General features: G+C 44.1%; 1 protein-coding gene across 1 annotated transcript in view; it reads right to left on the bottom strand.

The window, feature by feature from the left end:
- LOC129709722 (protein argonaute-3) overlaps positions 1-18,997 on the bottom strand; it is a 112,453-nt gene that overhangs the window by 73,093 nt on the left and 20,363 nt on the right. Inside the window, exon 2 of the mRNA XM_055656255.1 lies at positions 1,768-1,939. Coding sequence (XP_055512230.1) covers positions 1,768-1,939 — 172 coding nt within the window. The remainder of the gene's footprint in view (positions 1-1,767; positions 1,940-18,997) is intronic.

Here is an 18,997-nt window from a genome sequence, read left to right on the forward strand (position 1 = left end):
GGGACCTGGCGTGTCCCTTATGTGGCAACGTTTAGTCATAGTGTATCAGGATGTAGAACTAGTCTTTCTCAGGGTCGGTATATTTGGTGGCATAACCAGGTCTTGAAGTGCATAGCTGCAGTGATTGAGAGGAGGAGAGCACAAGTGAATCAGGACTGAGAGTGTAGCGATTTGTTTTGTCCGCAAGGGAGAGAAAGGTAGAGGAGGGAAGTTTTCAGACTGGTATGAGTCAGGCCAGTTACGGGGAGCCAATGATTGGGAGATGCTGGTAGATTTGGGAGGAAAGCTTGTTTTTTTGTAGGTAATAATAGTACTAGTTTGAGGCCCGATATAGAACTGACAGTGCCTTGAGAGAACTTGGTGGATGAGGCTTATGAAAGGAAAAGGCTTTGATATGTAAACTTGGCAGCAGAGGTTGTGCAGCGAGGATGGAGAGCAAGAGCACATCTGGTAGAAATGGGTTGCAGAGGTTTCATAGCAAGATCGACCATGCCGCTATTTGGAGAGCTAGGAATTTGTGGACAGAGTTTACGTCAGGCTGTAATAAGATATCAGAGGCAGCAGAGCAAAGCAGTCGGTGGATTTGGTGGAGAAGAAAGTGTCAGTTGGGGGCAGAAAGAAAACGTATGACATGCAGTATGTGTATTTCTTTGTAATTGTAGTCTGTGTAAGAGTATCCCGGTTTTATGCAAGGGTGATATTTGTGATGTTGCAATTTAATGATGGGCGAGGATAAGTTGGAGATAGGATGCAGGTGTTTAGCATTCATATGACTGAACTTTGGGCCTTCTCTCACAGTAGGAAACTTTGATTCTGCTGTGCAGGGGATGTTTATGTTAAAATACTATTGTGTTTTGTTCTTTTTTTATTCGTATGGCTGTATGGTGACCCCAAATTTCACTGTACCAATTGGTGCATGTGACAATAAATGTCTCTTCTCTTGTTAGGTGAGCTAATTAGCTGCAGCTTCCTTTATTTAGTGGATGCTGGTAGAATAGATGGTGAGAGCAGGTATTGAGGGAGGTTGTTCTGGGACCCCAGAACCAACTATTGAACCTTCCTGAGGTGTCGTGGGCCTCTCAATGAAACACCAGTGAAGGGAGGTGCCCGCTTGATAACCCCAATGATATACATGCATTTATATGATTAGTTTTTTTAAAGAGCTAGTTAACATGTAGGTAGCTGTTTTTTGCTTATGGAGTTATTTATTGTCATTAGCACAAGTTGGTATATTTAATTAGATAGTTAGATAATGCTTTGGGCTTGGTTTTCTTAGTTGAGTGCTTATCCTGATGTTATAGCACAAGTACTTTGCATATTAATTGTAATTTACTTGATTGACACTCTATCTACAAAACATTTATTTCTTCCACCAGTGGAACATATTCATCTTGTCAACACTACTCAGGATCTTATGTTTCAATTTGTCTCCACTAATTCTTCTCAACTGTATTAGGTACAAGCCTAGTCTATTCAACCTTTCGCCATAAGACAACCTGCTCTTTCCAGGTATTTTCGAGTAAACCTCTTCCGGATCAAGTCATTTATTTCTCAGTTCATTACTCAATGGCAGAAATATTGTTTGTTAATGGTGACTGTCCATTTCAGACTTTGTTGTTCGAATACAAATGACCAAAACATGCTCCTAAATGACATAGTGACCTTTGTTCACCTTGATATGCCAAGTTAAATGTGGTTTTACAATTTACACTGCACTCAAATGCACCTTATTCTTCTCTCAAGAATTATCCTCTTCTCTATACGCACCTGTTAACCCTGCGAGGACATTTATCTGGTTTAATATCTACCTCATAGAGGTAGACGTCAATCTTTGGGATATCTACTTGGAAGCAGTTGGCCAGCAGTTTAATCGGTTTTCCCATGGTGCCACATCCTGGACGCCTTGGCACCGTGAAGAGGGGCTGAGCCCCAACAGCTCCTATAATGAGACAACAATTCAATAAAATGAGACAAAGCATGCTTTCACAAACATTAAGATAAACAAACATCCCCTAACTATATAGGACCTGTAAACTGACAATATAACCTTTTCCCTCATTTCCACCTATTGACACTCAATATTCCAAAGGGAGTTATTTGGCCTCTAATCAGCTTCTTCTTATATTAATCATGATTAGTTGAGGAACTCGTGGGTGAAATTAGCTGATTCAAGTTACATTTGCCTTTCAACGTGCAATCTTATTGCAATTGTAAGTGTGCATTCTTAACCTGCAACACATGACATGGACCCAAATTAATTATTATAGTGGTTGAAAACTTATTTCTGAGGCAAACTGGAGACGAAATAAAGCTGAGACACAAGAGACTGCAGAAGCTTGGACGTAGAGCAAAACAATAAACTGTTGGATGGAACTCAGTGGGCCAGACAACATATCCATTTCTCTCTGCAAATGGTGACTGATCTGCTGCGTACCTCCAGCAGTTGGTTGCGATGCTATTCTAATATATTTTGTTAATCTGCAATGAGATGACCACTCGCAACCACAAACATACATCAATAAATAAAACAAAACACAATACAACAAAACTACTCTGATAGCATTTTACATTGAAAGTGAAAAATGTACCTAATATAATTTACATTAAAAATGTCATGATATTTGGTTAGATTATAAATGTCATAGGTGTACATTTCGTAGGCGCACATTTCAGAATTGATCATTGATCACTTCTTAGAAGCACTATCCATTATTAACATGAACATTTCAGGCAAATTGATAGAATCCGACGATTAATAAAATTATAAATGCTGCATTCACCCATTTTCGTACTACAATGAGATTGGATCTTAAGTTTCTCAATTTGAAGCAATCACCAAAAGCACAATCGTACAATCTTGTTTGAGTAACATGACTATATAAGGTATAAAAGAAAAAATCAATAGAGTATCTTATTTAATTATAACTCTTCCGCAAAGTAGTTTAGGCGTCTTGTATATTTAGACCAGGCTTCAATATTTTTTTTATTATGGGCAGCAAAAGACAAAACACTTTAGCAGTTGATGTTAATTTATCTTCCTCTACCAATCCATATGACGATATTTTTGAACATCACTTAGGTACCAAATAGGTGTAAATAAAGTACAAAACTGACTTAAAACAAGACAGACATTTATTTGTGCGGTAGAAATAAATGTCCTGGAAGTTTTGCAGACATACTTCAGGGACAAGCTTCCTCATTGACCTACTGTGCATATGGTGATGGTTATTATGCAACTTTGAGGGAATTTGTAGGCTCCTAGAGTTTTCTCGACTGAGTTTGGAAATAAGAAACTCATGCGAAGCATGTTAAGGCCTGAACATTTAGAATTAGATTGAGAGCTGTCCTGGATGGTGTCAAGTTTTCACATTGTTGTTGCACCCATATGGGTGGAAAGCACTCCATTCTACCCATCCTGCTGACTGGATCTTATAAGTATTGAAAAATCACGACTTGAGCAACTTACTCAGGATACCCATCCTTTGACCTGCTTTTGTGAGCAGAGCATTTATATTGTTGATCTAGTTACACTCATGTAAAATACAGACCACCGGATTATCAAGATTGGGGGCAGACCCAAAATGCTGGAGTAACTCAGCGGGACATGCAGCATCTCTGGAGAAAAGGAATGGGTGACGTTTCGGGTCGAGACCCTTCTTATAGCAAGAATAGATCTCTGGTGTCATAGTGCCACTGAACGCAAGGCTTCTCTCGTCGATGATTATCAATATCTGGCCTAAGCCGTTTTAAGATTATTTTTCTTATTGAGACGCACAGATTCTGCATCACATTGGTCCGTGTCTGAGAGCGGTCTGCCTAAGCCATCGTGGAGCCGAAATACCGCCCTTGGAAATCGGCTATGGGAATGGATCTGCCGCCTCTAACTGGGCTGGCGTTCCAGAGCCCTGGCCGCACAGTGCTAATTCGACCCACTGATCAGCCTCAGAAGTTGGCTATGGGAGCAGGTCTAATAATAATAATAATAATAATAACTTTATTTATAGAGCACTTTTAAAACAACCACTGTTGCAACAAAGTGCTGTACATGACTAATCATGGACAAAAAATTATTACATGACAATAAAAACATTAAAAGAGAGTGTAAAAACAATAAAATTAAAAACATTAAAAGCACTAAAACAGGAGCAAAAGTCTCAAGCAGGGTCAAAAGCCAAGGAATATAAATGTGTTTTATGTGATCTAGCAGCCAGAGAGATAGTTGAGGCAGGTACTATCTTCTATCTATATAATCTATCTACATAATCTATTTTGTATCTAGATAACTAAAAATTTGATCTTGTGCTCTTCCAGTTTTTAGTTTTTTTTCCTATTTGCGCAAAAACGGTACACGATAGCGCTACAATTTTGCGCCACCTTACTCACCATTCTCCTGTGTTACAAGGGCAACAAGTTTTGTTCCGAGCTATGGTATATTTTAAAAGTTATTAAGGTTTAAAATAATTTTCAAACCCGTATGTGGAGATTGGTCTCCTCTCCTGTCGGTCGCTGCCACACGATTGGTCTACTCTCCTGTCAGTCGCCGGGAAGGCGGCACCCCTTCCTGCACATTCTGTCAATCAATTTCAAAACCCACAGAGAAATCTATCTCTTCCTCTTTTTTCATTTGTTTCCTATCTCATGTCTGGTGGGGGAGGAGCGGGAATAGAGAGGAGGGGGGGCAGTGGGGGAGGGATATTGGAGGAGGGCGATAGAGGGATAGGAAGGGGGAGGAAGAGAGGAGTTATGGAGGGAGGGAGTGACTGAGGGTAGGGGAAAGGAGAGGTGAGGGAGGGATTGGGGGAAGGGAGGAGGAGGACAGGGGAAATATCCTGGGGAGGTGAAGAGGGAGAGTGGGGGTATTGAAGGAGAGGAGGGGGTAGGGAGGGAGAGGGAGGGAAAGTGGGGGAGGTGAGGAGAGAGTGGGGGAGGAGGGAGAATAGAGGGAAAGGAGGGGAGGTAAGGAGTGGGGAATAGAGGGAGAGGAGGGCAGTGGGGGAAGTGAGGAGGGATAGTGGGGGGGACAGGGATAGGAGGGGTAGGGAGGGGAGAGGAGTTATGGAGGGATGGAGAGAGTGACTGAGGGTAGGGGAAGGGAAAGGGAGGGAGAGGTGAGGGAGGGATTGGGGAGGAGAGAGGAAAGAAGAGGGAGGGGCAAGAGGAGGAGAAGAGGAGCTGACGGAGTGCTGGGGGATGAGGGAAAATGAGCTGCGCCTGCGCAGTTGGAGGCTATGCGCGAGTGGTGGAATATTGCATTGAGGTAACGGGTTGCATTGGGGGAACGGGTGAGTGCTGGAATATTGCATTGGGGGAGCGGACCCAACGGGTCTGCACTTAGTCTAGTAATGTTTAAAAAGACATTTGAACAGATACATGTGTGGGAAGGAACTACAGATGCTGGTTTAAAAGGAAGATAGACACAAAATGCTGGAGTAACTCAGCAGGACAGGCAGCGTCTCTGGAGAGAAGGATTGCGTGACATTTTGGGTCAAGACCCTTTTTCAGACTAGTTAAGGATAAGGGAAACGAGACATATAGACGATGATGAGAGAGAAAGAACAATGAATCAAAGATATGCAAAAAAGTAACGATGATAAAGGAAACGGGTATTGTTAGCCGTTTGTTGGATGACAACAAGAAGCTGGTGCAATTTGGGTGGGGGAGGGATAGAGAGAGTGGAAAGGCCAATGCTATCTGAAGTTAGATAAATGAACATTCATAACACTGCTTCATAATTCATAAAGAAAAGAGAAGCTGTTCATTTAGCAGCATTTAGCCTCACTCTGACAATGGAAGAGAACTAGGACAGAATGGTCGGTGTGGGAATGGGAAGGAGAATTAAAATGTTTAGCAACTGGGAGATCAGGTAGGTTCAGGCGGACTGAGCGCAGGTGCCCAGCGAAACGATCGCCCAGTCTACGTTTGGTTTTGCCGATGTACACAACGGATGCAGTAGATGAGGTCGAAGGAGGTGCAAGTGAACTTCTGCCTAACCTGAAAGGACGGTCGGTGTCCCTGGACAGAGTTGAGGGAGGAGGTACAGGGACAGGTGTTGCATCTTCTGTGGTTGCTGGGGAAGGTACCTGGGAAGGGTGGGAAGGGATATGTTAGCCAGGGAGTTGCGGAGCGAACGGTCTCTGCGGAACTGGGTGGAGATTGGAAGATGTGACTAGTGTTGGGATCCCATTGGAGATCGCGAAAAATTTGGAGGATTATGTGATGTATATGATGGCTGATGGGGTGAAAGATAAGAACTGGGGTACTGTTGTGACCAGGGGGAGGGGAGTCTCTCTTGCGACGAGGGAGAGGGGGAGCAAGGGCGGAGCTGCAAGGTACCGAGGAGACACGAGTGAGGGCTTCATCTATGATGTAGAGGGAAACCCCGGTTCCCTAAAGAATGAGATCTCGGATGTCCTGGACTGGAACACCTCATCTTGGGTGCAGATGCAGCATAGACGGAGGAATTGGGAAACCGCAAAGACTCTATCAACTACTCCTAATTCCTCCGTTCTTCAATCTTTCATTCATTGTTCTTTCATCATCGTCTATATCTCTCATTTCCCTTATTCCTAACCAGTCTGAAGAAGAGTCTCAACCCAAAACATCACCCACTTCTTCTCTCCAGAGATGCTGCCTGTCCCGCTGTTTAGAGGGATACGGGCCAAACGCAGAGAGGTGGGTCAAGTGTCGATGGGGCAGCTAGGTCTGCATGAGCAGGTTGGGCCAAACGGCCTGTTTCCATATTATACGCCTCCATTTACACCAATCTTAAACTAATTTCATTTTATTCCCCAATGCTCCCCAGGTACTATTTAACATTTTGTCTTTCCTGAATACATATCGCAGCACAACCTCCTTTAAGTTTATGTGTATGTATAATATTCATTATCTTCTTTAATGTTTCTTGCAGATTTAATTTTCTTTACTCCTTGTTGCCTACCTAATGACTTTGCTCATTTCTTTCCAAATCCTTTTAAATTCTTCCCAACTGCGGTTCACATTGTTGTGCTTGTCCTTAAACTCCAGTTTTTCTTCCTGTTAAATCACCTATGACATAATTTGTGCTTACTTCATTATTTTCAGTAGTTGTTTATGCCCTGAACTGTTAAATGCTATTTCAATTAATTCCAATTGCCACATTTTTGAATTTTGGAACAAGGGTGATGAAAAAAATCAGCACGTGTCATTCAACCTATGCCTACTTGTGAATCATGTACAAATTCTGATGCTGATATGGATTCCCTTGAGAATAATTTGCCATAAAATTCAGATAATAATGGACTCCAAAATTAGGGGAGGTAGTTCACCCACTCTGGTCAATAAGGACCACCAGGTTATCGAAGACAGGGTCTTGGTAATATTTATTCCACTGAACACATGGGATTTTGATAGATTGTTGGTGATATTTGGTTTATATCTGACATGAGATCTGAATGTTACATGTCCCATTGACAATCACAAATTCTACATCACATCAGTCCATGCACGAGTGCTGACCAGGTGAATGAATGAATATTTTATTGCCACACATACTTCGGTGCAGAAGTGCTTTGTTTTGCATACAGCCTCAGCAGTGCACGTGGAAAACAGACCATGGCAGCGATGTGGGGAAGATCACCGACAAAGTTATGAAAGTACCTGACAGACAGAAAGTACCCCCCCCCCCCCAATTGTTCTCGGCGGTACACCTCGCTCTCAACATCCACTCTCTCAGCGGCGCAGCTTCCATCTGTGCAAGACTTGAGTTACTCGGTTAATTCATATTTATGCCCAAGAATACAAAGGTATTTAGGAAAAATGGGGGCAAAGCCAGGTACATCGAGCTAGACTAAATCACGATCTACCTGTGCCAAATGTCTACATGTGCTAAATGGTCCATCTGCTTTTCTCCAATCATGATTTATGGACATAACCAGCAATACTTTGTGATGACTATTTTAGACTCTTGAATAATGCCTTATATTCTCAGGAGGCAATGGTGAGCTGCCTTGTTTAACCACTGCTGTCTGTACCGTAGTGAAGCTACTCTAATGCTTACGTCAGTGTCAGGATATTAACCCAGTGACAACAAAGAAATGGCAATGGTCTTCCAGGACAGGGTGATTCGAGAGGAATAGAGGGACTTCAGCCACTGACAGTTACATCAGTTCCTTTGTTTGTTCAGGCTTTGGAGAAGTGATTCTATATCTATCTAAGACCTTGTGGGAAGACAGTATAGGATTGGATGAAATGTAAAATTAGCGAGTTCCCGTACCTGATAATTGGTGACTTCATCTCTGATGATTCAGTGGAACTGGCTGTCAAACTATGCTCTAACCTTGCGTAACTACTTGGATCCATAACAATGCACTAATGTTCTACAAAAGGGATGGGAGAATAAAACATGGTACAATTTGAAAGGATAGAGAAAACTCGGGGACTCAGAGTCAAAGTACCTTTGTTGTAAAGGTCAATCATTTTTTTTTTTCATTTAAGCATTTAGTAACAAGTGATTGTAACTAAATAACAAATATCTGTATTTAAAATTAAACCTCTACTACCAACTTGAGCACAATCTGGCCTCAAATTTAAGTGCAGTATTGAGGTACTATCTTTCAGATGAGGTATCAATAGATCCCATGGAACAAAATGAAATTGAAAGTTTTAGCAATGCTCATAAAGGGATTACCTAGTCAATCATGAACTATGTGAATATGAGATCTCGATTTGTGTCATCTGGGTGCTGCATTTATAACTGTTTAAAAGTTAATATTTCTAGTGTAAATCATTGGTTTTAATTCCTCTGCGGCTTAATATAACCTTTAGTTTAACCAGGCTTTCAAATCTTTGTCCTTAAATTTCATTAAGTGACTTAGTGTCAGAACTTGAGAAACTCAGTGGGTCATGCAGCATCAAGGCTTCAGCATCTGCAGTTCCTTGTGTCTCCAGTGTCGGAACATATCTGGTAGCATTCTTTATTAAGGATGCATGTCAAATGCAAATAGCTGATATAACATACATTCTTTCAGTGATGAAATAATACGAATTTATCCAAGCTTTTCCTTAAATATTTCTGAGTGCTATCGAACAGCTTTGGCACGTCGCATTACCACCATTATTTGAACTTTTGTCACCTGGGTATTTCAACAGTTGTTTTACACGCGTTGACATTAAATTTCAACTGCCATTTCTCCACAAAGCATAATTTATCTAACTTGCTCTTTATAATTTCCAAGCAGATTGATGCAATTTTCATCGATTTAAATTGAGTTTCAAAATCTAAATCATTCAGATATTGATGTAAGCTATTATGAAACCCTTGGGCATCTTCCTTAATTGATTGCCCACTACTGATAATGCCATGTCTCTGCTCTATCGTTTATACTTGGGCAGTTTCTTCAGGACTTTTGTATGATATTCATTTTCGAGCATATTCAAAGTACTGTGTATTTCTAGTTCTTTTTAAAAAGTTGCATTTACATGGTGCCTTGTTACATCACCAGAATGCTTGAAAGCACTTTAGAAATAGAATAGAATGCCTTTTATTGTCATTCAAACAGCTAGGTCTGAACAAAATTGCATTTTCTACAATCTTAACAATTACAAAAAAAAACAAGACCACACTTTACATAAACATCCATCACAGTGAATCTCCAACACTGACTTGACTACTGCAACTAATCTGCCAATTGTCTCCTGTAGCAAGCAATCATTAAATAAAACAAGGTAGAATTTGTTCATTTATTTTAAGTTCTGACTTTAAGACAAAAGAATAATTTTAACTGGTATGGCACAACCATTACATAGTATTAACAAAAAAAGGAGAGCAGCTGGAGGAATTCAATGGGTCAAGCAGCATCTCTGGAGGGCAAATGGATAATCAAGGTTTCAATTGAGTTTGTTTTCAAAGGTATTTTGAGATTTTAGACATTTTTAGGATCACACCCACAAAAAGCACACTGCTCCACAAACAATCCAGTTGGCATCAAGTGACTGATGTTTTAGTTTGTTTCGCCTGGAATGGAAGGCATTATTGTAAGGAGAATTGTGCTGCATGCATTTAGTGTCTCAGGTTAAAGACCCTTTGTCAGAAAGAGGAAAGGGAAAAAATAGAGGACCACGGGAAAATAATCTGGAATTATGATAAAAATAAGCCTGGCGGCAAAAGAAAATGGTCAGCCCAGACAACTGGATCTTTGGGAAGAGGTAGAAACAGACCATGGCAGCGATGTAGAGAAGATCACCTGCGAAATTTAGTTCAGGACTGCCTGGCAGGAAATGAGCTGCTGTTTAGTGATGGAGCCATGGTCCAGAGAGAGGCATAAGGAGGTGGTTGAGAACTGATATTTGTAAGAGCAAGACAGAGGTCAGTTTGCCAAACCACACAACATTATCCTCGTCAACAGGTCTGATAATGACACTAGGGTCACTCCTGACTAAACAAAGTGCTGCAAGTTCAGAAAGATTAGGTTACAATGTGTAAGTATAGTGGAAATATTGAGACAGTCAATGTTACAGTATCAGTTTACAATGAGATAAAAGCACTGGGTCTGGAAGCACTTACGGTGAGAGAAAGTCAAAATTTCAGTTATCATGATCATTCTAATGAAAGATCATCAACCCTAAAAGCTGTCTGTTTCACTCACTCAAGATGCTGCTTCACCTACCGACTACTTTTGGCATTATCAGTTTTTGTTTCAGATTTCCAGGATTACTTTTGAAACGAACCAAAATAAAAATGACACCAGTCATCAATTTAACAATTAACACATTTCCCAATTTTACCAATGCAAAGAAACCCAAGGATGAAATCTAATGAATAGCATTTGAATAAATACCACTCAATTTTTCATGCGATCAACTTGTTTGATTCTACAATTACTATCGAGTTGAACTGCACTCTTATGATTTTATAACATTTGCACTAATTTCAATTTTAGATGTAAATGCTTAATAGCCATCAAATTTTGGAATCAGCATGATGGAGGTAGTCAAGTCAAGTCAAGATTATTCGTCACATACACATACGAGATGTACAGTGAAATGAGAGGGTATGGTGAGGGTATGTCACTCCGCAACAACCCAGATTGGGTTATCAAACCAGCCGACAAGGGAGGTGCCATGGTAGTCTGGCGTGTCGATCTCTACAAAGCTGAGGCCACGAGCCAACTCTCGGACACCTCCTCCTACTTACCCCTGGACCATGACCCCACTGACGAGCACCAGGCCACCATCTCTAGCACCATCACCGACTTCATCAACTCCCACGCCTTGCTCGACCGAGCCTCCAACCTCATCGTTCCCCAGCCCCGCACGGCTCGATTTTACCTTCTCCCCAAAATCCACAAACCCGACTGTCCCGGTAGACCCATTGTCTCTGCCTGTTCGTGCCCCACCAAACTCATCTCCACTTACCTTGACTCCATCCTATCCCCCTTGGTTAAATCCCTCCCTACCTATGTTCAAGACACCTCAGACACTCTCCTCCGCCTCCTCGCATTCCATTCTCTAGGCCCTCACCCCCTCATCTTCACCATGGATGTCCAGTCACTCTACACCTCCATCCCCCACCAGGATGGTCTCAAAGCCCTCCGGTTCTTCCTCGACCAGAGAAGCAACCTATACCCAGCCACTGACACTCTCCTCCGCCCAGCAGAGTTGGTCCTTACCTTCAATAACTTCACGTTTGACTCCTCCCATTTTCTCCAAATACAAGACGTAGCTATGGGCACACGCATGGGCCCCAGCTACGCCTGCCTATTTGTCGGTTGGTTAAGTCGAGCAATCCTTGTTCAATACGTACCAGGGCCCCATCCCCGACCTCTATCTCCGTTACATCGACGACTGCTTTGGTGCCACCTCCTGCACCCACACACAACTGACTGACTTCATCCACTTCACCACCGACTTCCATCCGGCACTCAAATACACCTGGACTATTTCCGACACTTCCCTACCATTCCTTGACCTCACTATCTCCATTGCAGGTGATAGACTTCTGTCTGACATCCACTATAAACCCACTGACTCCCATGGCTATCTGGACTACACTTCTTCCCACCCTGCTTCCCCTACGCCCAATTCCTCCGCCTACGCCGCATCTGCTCCCAGGAGGAGGTGTTCCACACCAGGGCATCTGAAGAATGAGGACATTTCAGGGAATGGGGGTTACCCTCCTCCACCATAGATGAGGCTCACACCAGGGTTTCTTCCATATCCCACAACACTGCTCTCTCTCCCCATCCCCACTTGCAACAAGGGCAGAGTCCCCCTAGTCCTCACCTTTCACCCCACCAGCCGTCACATACAACAAGTAATCCTCTGTCTGTTTCGCCACCTCCAACGTGACCCCACCACTCGCCACATCTTCCCATCTCCCCCCATGTCTGCTTTCCGCAAAGACCGCTCCCTCCGCAACTCCCTTGTCAATTCTTCCCTTCGCTCCCGTACCACCCCCTCCCCGGGCACTTTCCGTTGCAACCGCAAGAAATGCAACACCTGTCCCTTTACCTCCCCCCTCGACTCCATTCAAGGACCCAAGCAGTCGTTCCAGGTGCAACAGAGGTTCACCTGTATCTCCTCCAACCTCATCTACTGCATCCGCTGCTCTAGATGTCAGCTGATCTACATCGGTGAGACTAAGCAGAGGTTGGGCGATCGTTTCGCCAAACACCTCCGCTCGGTCCGCAAGAATCTACCTGACCTCCCAGTGGCTCAGCACTTCAACTCCCCCTCCCATTCCCCGTCCGACCTCTCTGTCCTGGATCTCCTCCATGGCCAGAGTGAGCAACACCGGAAATTGGAGGAACAGCACCTTGGGGAGTCTGCATCCTGCGGGCATGAAACAATGAATTCTCCCAATTTTATTAGCCCTTGCTGTCTCCTCCCCTTCCTCAGCCCTCGGGCTCCTCCTCCTACATTTTCCTTCCTTCTCCCCGCCACCCCCTATCAGTCTGAAGAAGGGTTTCGGCCCGAAACGTTGCCCATTTCCTTCGCTCCATAGATGCTGCTGCACCCGCTGAGTTTCTCCAGCATTTTTGTGTACCTAAAGAAATTAGTCATGGTCAGAGGTACAGTCAATACACATTACTACAGGATGCGTCTGAGTTTGTCTCTTGTCAATCAGCAGTCACATATCAAAGGCATCCTATCAGTTGGTACTTTCAAGACAAGACATTTCAAAGGCATCGGACATTGTCTCAATACCCACTGAGACTAGTCTGGGCTTCTCTCTCTCTCTCTCTCATCAATCTACTGGAGAAGGCCTGCTTGAGACAAAATACAATAACCTAGCCCAGGAATCCATAATAGGGCATCTCGGAAAGATGGCTCGTGTTGCGTGGAGCCGGCTCTCGGGAAAGGACATTGGGCCTATGAGCAATGCCGACGGAACAGAGTTAAGCTTGGTCGGAATCACTCTACGCAAACGCCTCTCCTTGATACCCACCGTGACAGGATGAGGACCGGCCACCCTTGCAGTCACAACACCCCCCTCCCCCCAAGGAGCAGCATCCTGGCTGAAGGTGACTAGATTCCTACCTCTGAGTAAATCGCGGTAAAAGCCAGGCAACTCCCGCATAGAGTGTTGACTTATGCCCGCTATCAGGAGCTGTATGCCCTCCTGAAGGTAGTGCCCAGGCAGGAAAAATTACGTCAGGTACAGGAAATGGATAAGATGCAGTCAAGGGAACTGTCCACTAGGGCAGGGGATAGGCCAGGGGTCAGGAAGACAAGACATTTCTGGAGCACATCTGTCTCATCATAAGAGTATAGATGAGGAAGAGATATAACTATAGATTCTACTAATTTATAATGGACATGGAGAGATTCAGAAGGGGAAGAGCAAGCTGTGGACAATGTGAAAATCACAGCATGGTGGAAACAAGGCAGCAACTGAAATGGAATTTGGTTTCTGTATAGGTGCAGGTGACCCTAGTTCTTATCTAACATCAGCCTCCACATTCAACAGATCATCCTTTGCAGTTTGTCAGCTTCAAAATTCTATTAAATGTATATTCCCTACCCTATCAGTATTTCAAAGCAACTTTTACCTTGCTGACACCTACCAGTTCGTATCAATCACTCATCTTTTGACACTTTCCTATGCACCTGCAGCAGCTGCAACACCTGTCCTTTCATCTTTTCCCTTTGTGTTGATCAAGGACCCAAATGATTTTTCTGGGTGAAACAGCAATTCACTTGCACTTCTTCCAATCTTGTGTACAGCATTCCGTGCTCACAATATGTCTACCTCGACATTGGTAAAACCAAAAGGCAGATTGAATCACTTTGCAAACCCCCGGCTTATTGCTGCCTGCCACTTTAATTCACCATAACCCTTCTCAAAAAGTTTGCTTTATATTGAGACCATGACACTACTCACACTGCTCTGCTTCTCAGAATTGCTTTGGCAGGGATGCCTGAAGATAACTGAAGGTTAGTGATGCTGTGGGAACAATGCAGAGTACTAACCTCCAGTTATCTTCAGGCATCCCTGCCAAAGCAATTCTGTGGCACCTTCTACATCAACACAGACCGCAATCTACGCTAGCTTTGTCTTTGGCTTCCAGTCCAGCAGCCGCTTCTACGTGGTGATGTGGAAGCAGGCCACCCAAACCTACTGGGAGAAGCTGTCCAAACCCACGGATACGCTAGCGTCTAGATCAAGGTGATGAACCCCACCACAGGACGAGGGGGGCGGGGGGGGGGGGGGGGGGGGGGGGGAAGGGGAGCACCTCACCTGTGCAACGATCTACGAAGAGACTGGCAACACCCTTGGACAGGCACAACTTTATGGCACAACCCCAATATCGGCTGAAAGGATTACACCACCTACAGGTGGCACCTGATCCATTGGCCCTATACAAGCTTCATCAGGATGGTTGTCAATTATGAGAGTGAGAACTGGTGGCCATACCTTTGGTTTGGTGGACTTTGTGGTACTGTGATACATTATGGCTCTATCATTCCGCTAATTACTGTTCTAATACTTGTGTCCATTGTGTGCACCTACAGAGGACTGTGAATGTTATCATGTTTGATAAAAAGGAGGGAATGAAAGAGCTAATAGTCAAATCTAAATCTAAAATGGAGTCGTTCTTCTACAAAAGCTTGGACTAGTAGAACAAAAGAATGACTCGGTGCCAAGTCTGAATGACTTTGTAAATTATATGGAACACAATATGGAGGACAGGTTGTCAACAATAAATACAGTAAGATGACAGCCTGCAGTAATTACATGTGCTTCTTTTCAAGGCCATAAAGAAGCCAAGATGAAAAAAATAGCCGGCGCTCCAGAGGTAAGTAATAACTTGTTATTGGACGAGCTTGATTTGGACCCAGCTTTCCTATATTGTGAAAGGCTACAGAATATTTAAGGCATGCCATATTCAGACTTGGTAGGAGCGTTTTACTGATAAGAAAAATGTATAATTGTGCTAACTCTCTCCTTTGTTCTGTGAGTGGGAGCCCAAGAAGCACTGAGCAACGTTTGTACTCATTGTAGATCTTTGCCACCCATCTGACGAATCAATTAAAGATTGCCACGGTTTACCTTTAACAGTTTTTTGTTGCTATCTGCTTTAAGAAATGTACTTTGACAAGGGGGAAACTGGACCGGTTCTCGATGCTGCACATACACAGACCCGCGCCTCATCCGCAGCCAGGATCGAACCCCGGTCCCGCAAGCGCTGCCGAACCGCCACTGGACCATACCCCCGAGCGTCTCATTCTCGCCCAGGAGGGTGGCTGGAGACTTCCGGACCAACGGGATGCCGGCCCGGAGCAGCAGCCCCCAGGCCTACAGCAAGCATGGAGAAGCGCCAGCCCCAGCTCAACTCCATGCCCACCGTGCCAACAGACAGCCCCAGACCGACGGGACAGCGGCCCACAGCCAGCGCAGAGAAGCGCCAACTCCAGCCCAACCTCGTTCCAACTCCCGAGGAACCTACTCCCTGACGAGCCGGGCACCCCCGGGCCCACCCACCACCAGCCAACCCCCCTGGTGCCGGCTGCAGGTCCGTGACCGCCACTGCTCCAGGCCTGCGCCCCGGCTGCCGTCCAACCCGGCTGAATAGGCAGAGCCGGGCTGGAGACAGTGTCTCCCCCTCGCGCCGGCTGCAAGCCCAGGGCCATCCTGGCAGGGACGGGACACACGGGAGGGGACTGCCCAGCAGCAACTCAACAGTGCCCGCAGCGCAGGAGACCCGGGCCCGATCCCGAACACGGACGAAATGCAGGCCTGCACACCACAGCTGCCAAGAATGTTTATAGCAAGTGACCTATGACCTGGGCATGCGCAGTCAGAATACCAAACTTGCTTATATAAATTGGTTTAAAGGATCTAAATTCTACTTCAGTTCTGTTAAATATCGTTACAAGATAAGATATGCATAGAAAAAAAAGTTTTTATTATGAAGTGCAAAAAGACCACAGAATGCTTTGGATTTCATAGTCCTTTGCTGATAACACAAAGTGGGCATTTTATTCCATCCATTATTGAAACAGAATTAAAAGGAAGTTTTCCAGCACAGCAAGGAAAAATGTGACATTAAAATTGCTCAGCAGAGATTGTGAAACTATGAGCAAATAAAATAGCAATTTCAAAACAAAGAATAGATGTTGCAAAACATTTTGAGAATTGCAACAATTTAAATAAGAACAGTTACAGAAATACTGAGATGTCCACTTTAATTATTTTAGCATAGACTTTGTTTAACTTACCTCCCTGGGAAACTAAACCACTCTTCTCCAAGGATACTTCTAATCTAAATCAAGTCACTAATCAATGATCTGGTTACCTGATCAGGGACAGTGAGCAATTACTGATTATTGTATATTTGTTTTGTTGTGTACTGCATTAATTGGCCTGTAAATCTGCAAAAAGAAAGAATGTCAATGTTCTATCCCCAGTACATATGACAATTAAACACTGTTGACAATCCTAATGTGATGTTCAAGGTGGATGAGAAGATTGCTTTTGCTCAAGGTAATCAAATAGCAAAGCAACTTAGCTGGGTCAGTTGGGGTGGGGAAACTGAATAAAAGCAGAACATCTTGTTTTTTAAAGTTTCATCCCCCTGCGCACCTCTCAACAATTAACTTTGATCACTTTTTCAAAACATTAAGTCACCAACAATAATACAATTTTCCTATTTACTTTACTTTCAAAATACATAACCGGATGTAAAGCACAAGGCTGTGTTATGCAGAATGTGCAACCATGAGAAACATTAACAAACAAAATCAAGGATATTTTTAAAATGCATAAAGCAGAAGTAGATAACAAAAGTGTAGTTTCCATTAGAAACCAATTGTGACTTGGGTGTGAAGGCAGAAGATGTGTACATTTCTGAATAAATACATTGCATCACTCTTCACAGAAGAGCGGAACGATTACAGCAAGGGGAAACACTAATATTGTTAGTGAGGGACAGTGAGCAAGTAACCGACTCATTTCCAGACACCCTGAAGTTTCCCAGCATCTACAAGACAGTCATAAACTATCCACTTGCCTGGAAACTGTAACTCCACCAACATTTAAGAAACTTGTCATCACCCAGATTAAAGCAACTTGCTTGATTGCTCCCTCATCTGTCACAGGGGCACAGTGAGTACCATCCACAAAATGCATGCAGCTTGGATTTCTCTGAAAGAATGGTCTCAATCCATAACCTCTCATTTAAGATGATCAAGGATCCAAGTCCCACACTATCCCGATTGGAAACATCACTTTTCCTTCATCACTGGGGTTAAATCCTGGAATTCCCTACTCAGCATGACATGACGAGGACTACAATAATTCAAGGTATTGGCAATTAAGAATGGGCAATAAATGTGGTCCTTGCCAGTGACATATCGATTCAAATAAATAGAACCGCTTCTCCACTTATCTTACTCTCACCAATTAGATTAACCATATAAAGTTTGGAAGAATAAGTGAGTTCGGTAGTCCAGAAAACGCAAGGAATCATGGGATTTTTCAACGATCACTCGCGATAAAACATTCTCGGCAACTATGCTGCTGCTTGTGTACAGACCTGCGTTTCATCCGTAATCAGGATCAAATCAGGTCTCCGGCGCTGCAAGTGCTGTTGAATTCCTACTGGACCGTCCCAGTCCCCTCCCGAGTGTCCCATCCCTGTCAGGGGGCGGGCGGAGATGTCTGGGGTGACCCTGGATTGGCGGGACACTGGCCCGGAGCAGTGGCAGCACAGGCTTAAAGCCAGCGCGGAGAAGAAGAGCTAACTCCAGCTCAACACTGCCTTCCCACCGGGCTAACTGACAGCCCTGGACTGACGTGACACCGACCCGGAGCAGTGGAGTTAGCGCTTCTTCTCCGTGCTGGCTGTAAGCTTGGACCGCCACTGCTCCGGGCCGGTGTCCCGTCAGTCCAGGGCTGTCGGTTAACCTGGTGGGACAGGCAGATTTGAGCTGGGGTTAGCGCTTCTTCTCCATGCTGACTGTAAACCTGGGCCACCACTGCTCCGGGCCAGTGTCCCGTCCATCCAGGGTCACCCTGACCCTGACATCTCCAGCTGACCACGGACAGGCATGGGAGACTCGGTATGGGACGGGAATGGTCTAGTAGTAGTTCAACAGCGCTTGCAGTGCCGGAGACCCGTGTTCAATCCCGACTACGGATGAAACGCAGGTCTGTATACATGCAGCAGCACAGCTGCCGAGAATGTTTATCGCGAGTGACCTATGACCTGGGCATGGGCAGTCGGAATACCAAACTCGCTTATAAGAGGGGATATTTCATTGAAAGAAACAATTATCAAGAGTCAAGCAAGCTGTTTCCCCCAAATTGGTCAAAATATACCCATCACCAATGTTACCATTCTTCTTGGCAAACACCCAAACCAAAACTAGTCTAATTCATCACTGTGGTATCACATCTGAACCTGGGATGAGTTCATGACCAAACAAATTCCTAATCATAAGTGTGCCATTGGCCATCCTTATAATACTACCAGACCCTATCCATGCTTCAACTAATCTGCTGTTAAATTCTCATCAT

The sequence above is a fragment of the Leucoraja erinacea genome, chromosome 26 (assembly GCF_028641065.1).
Source record: "Leucoraja erinacea ecotype New England chromosome 26, Leri_hhj_1, whole genome shotgun sequence".
Lineage (NCBI taxonomy): Eukaryota > Metazoa > Chordata > Chondrichthyes > Rajiformes > Rajidae > Leucoraja > Leucoraja erinaceus.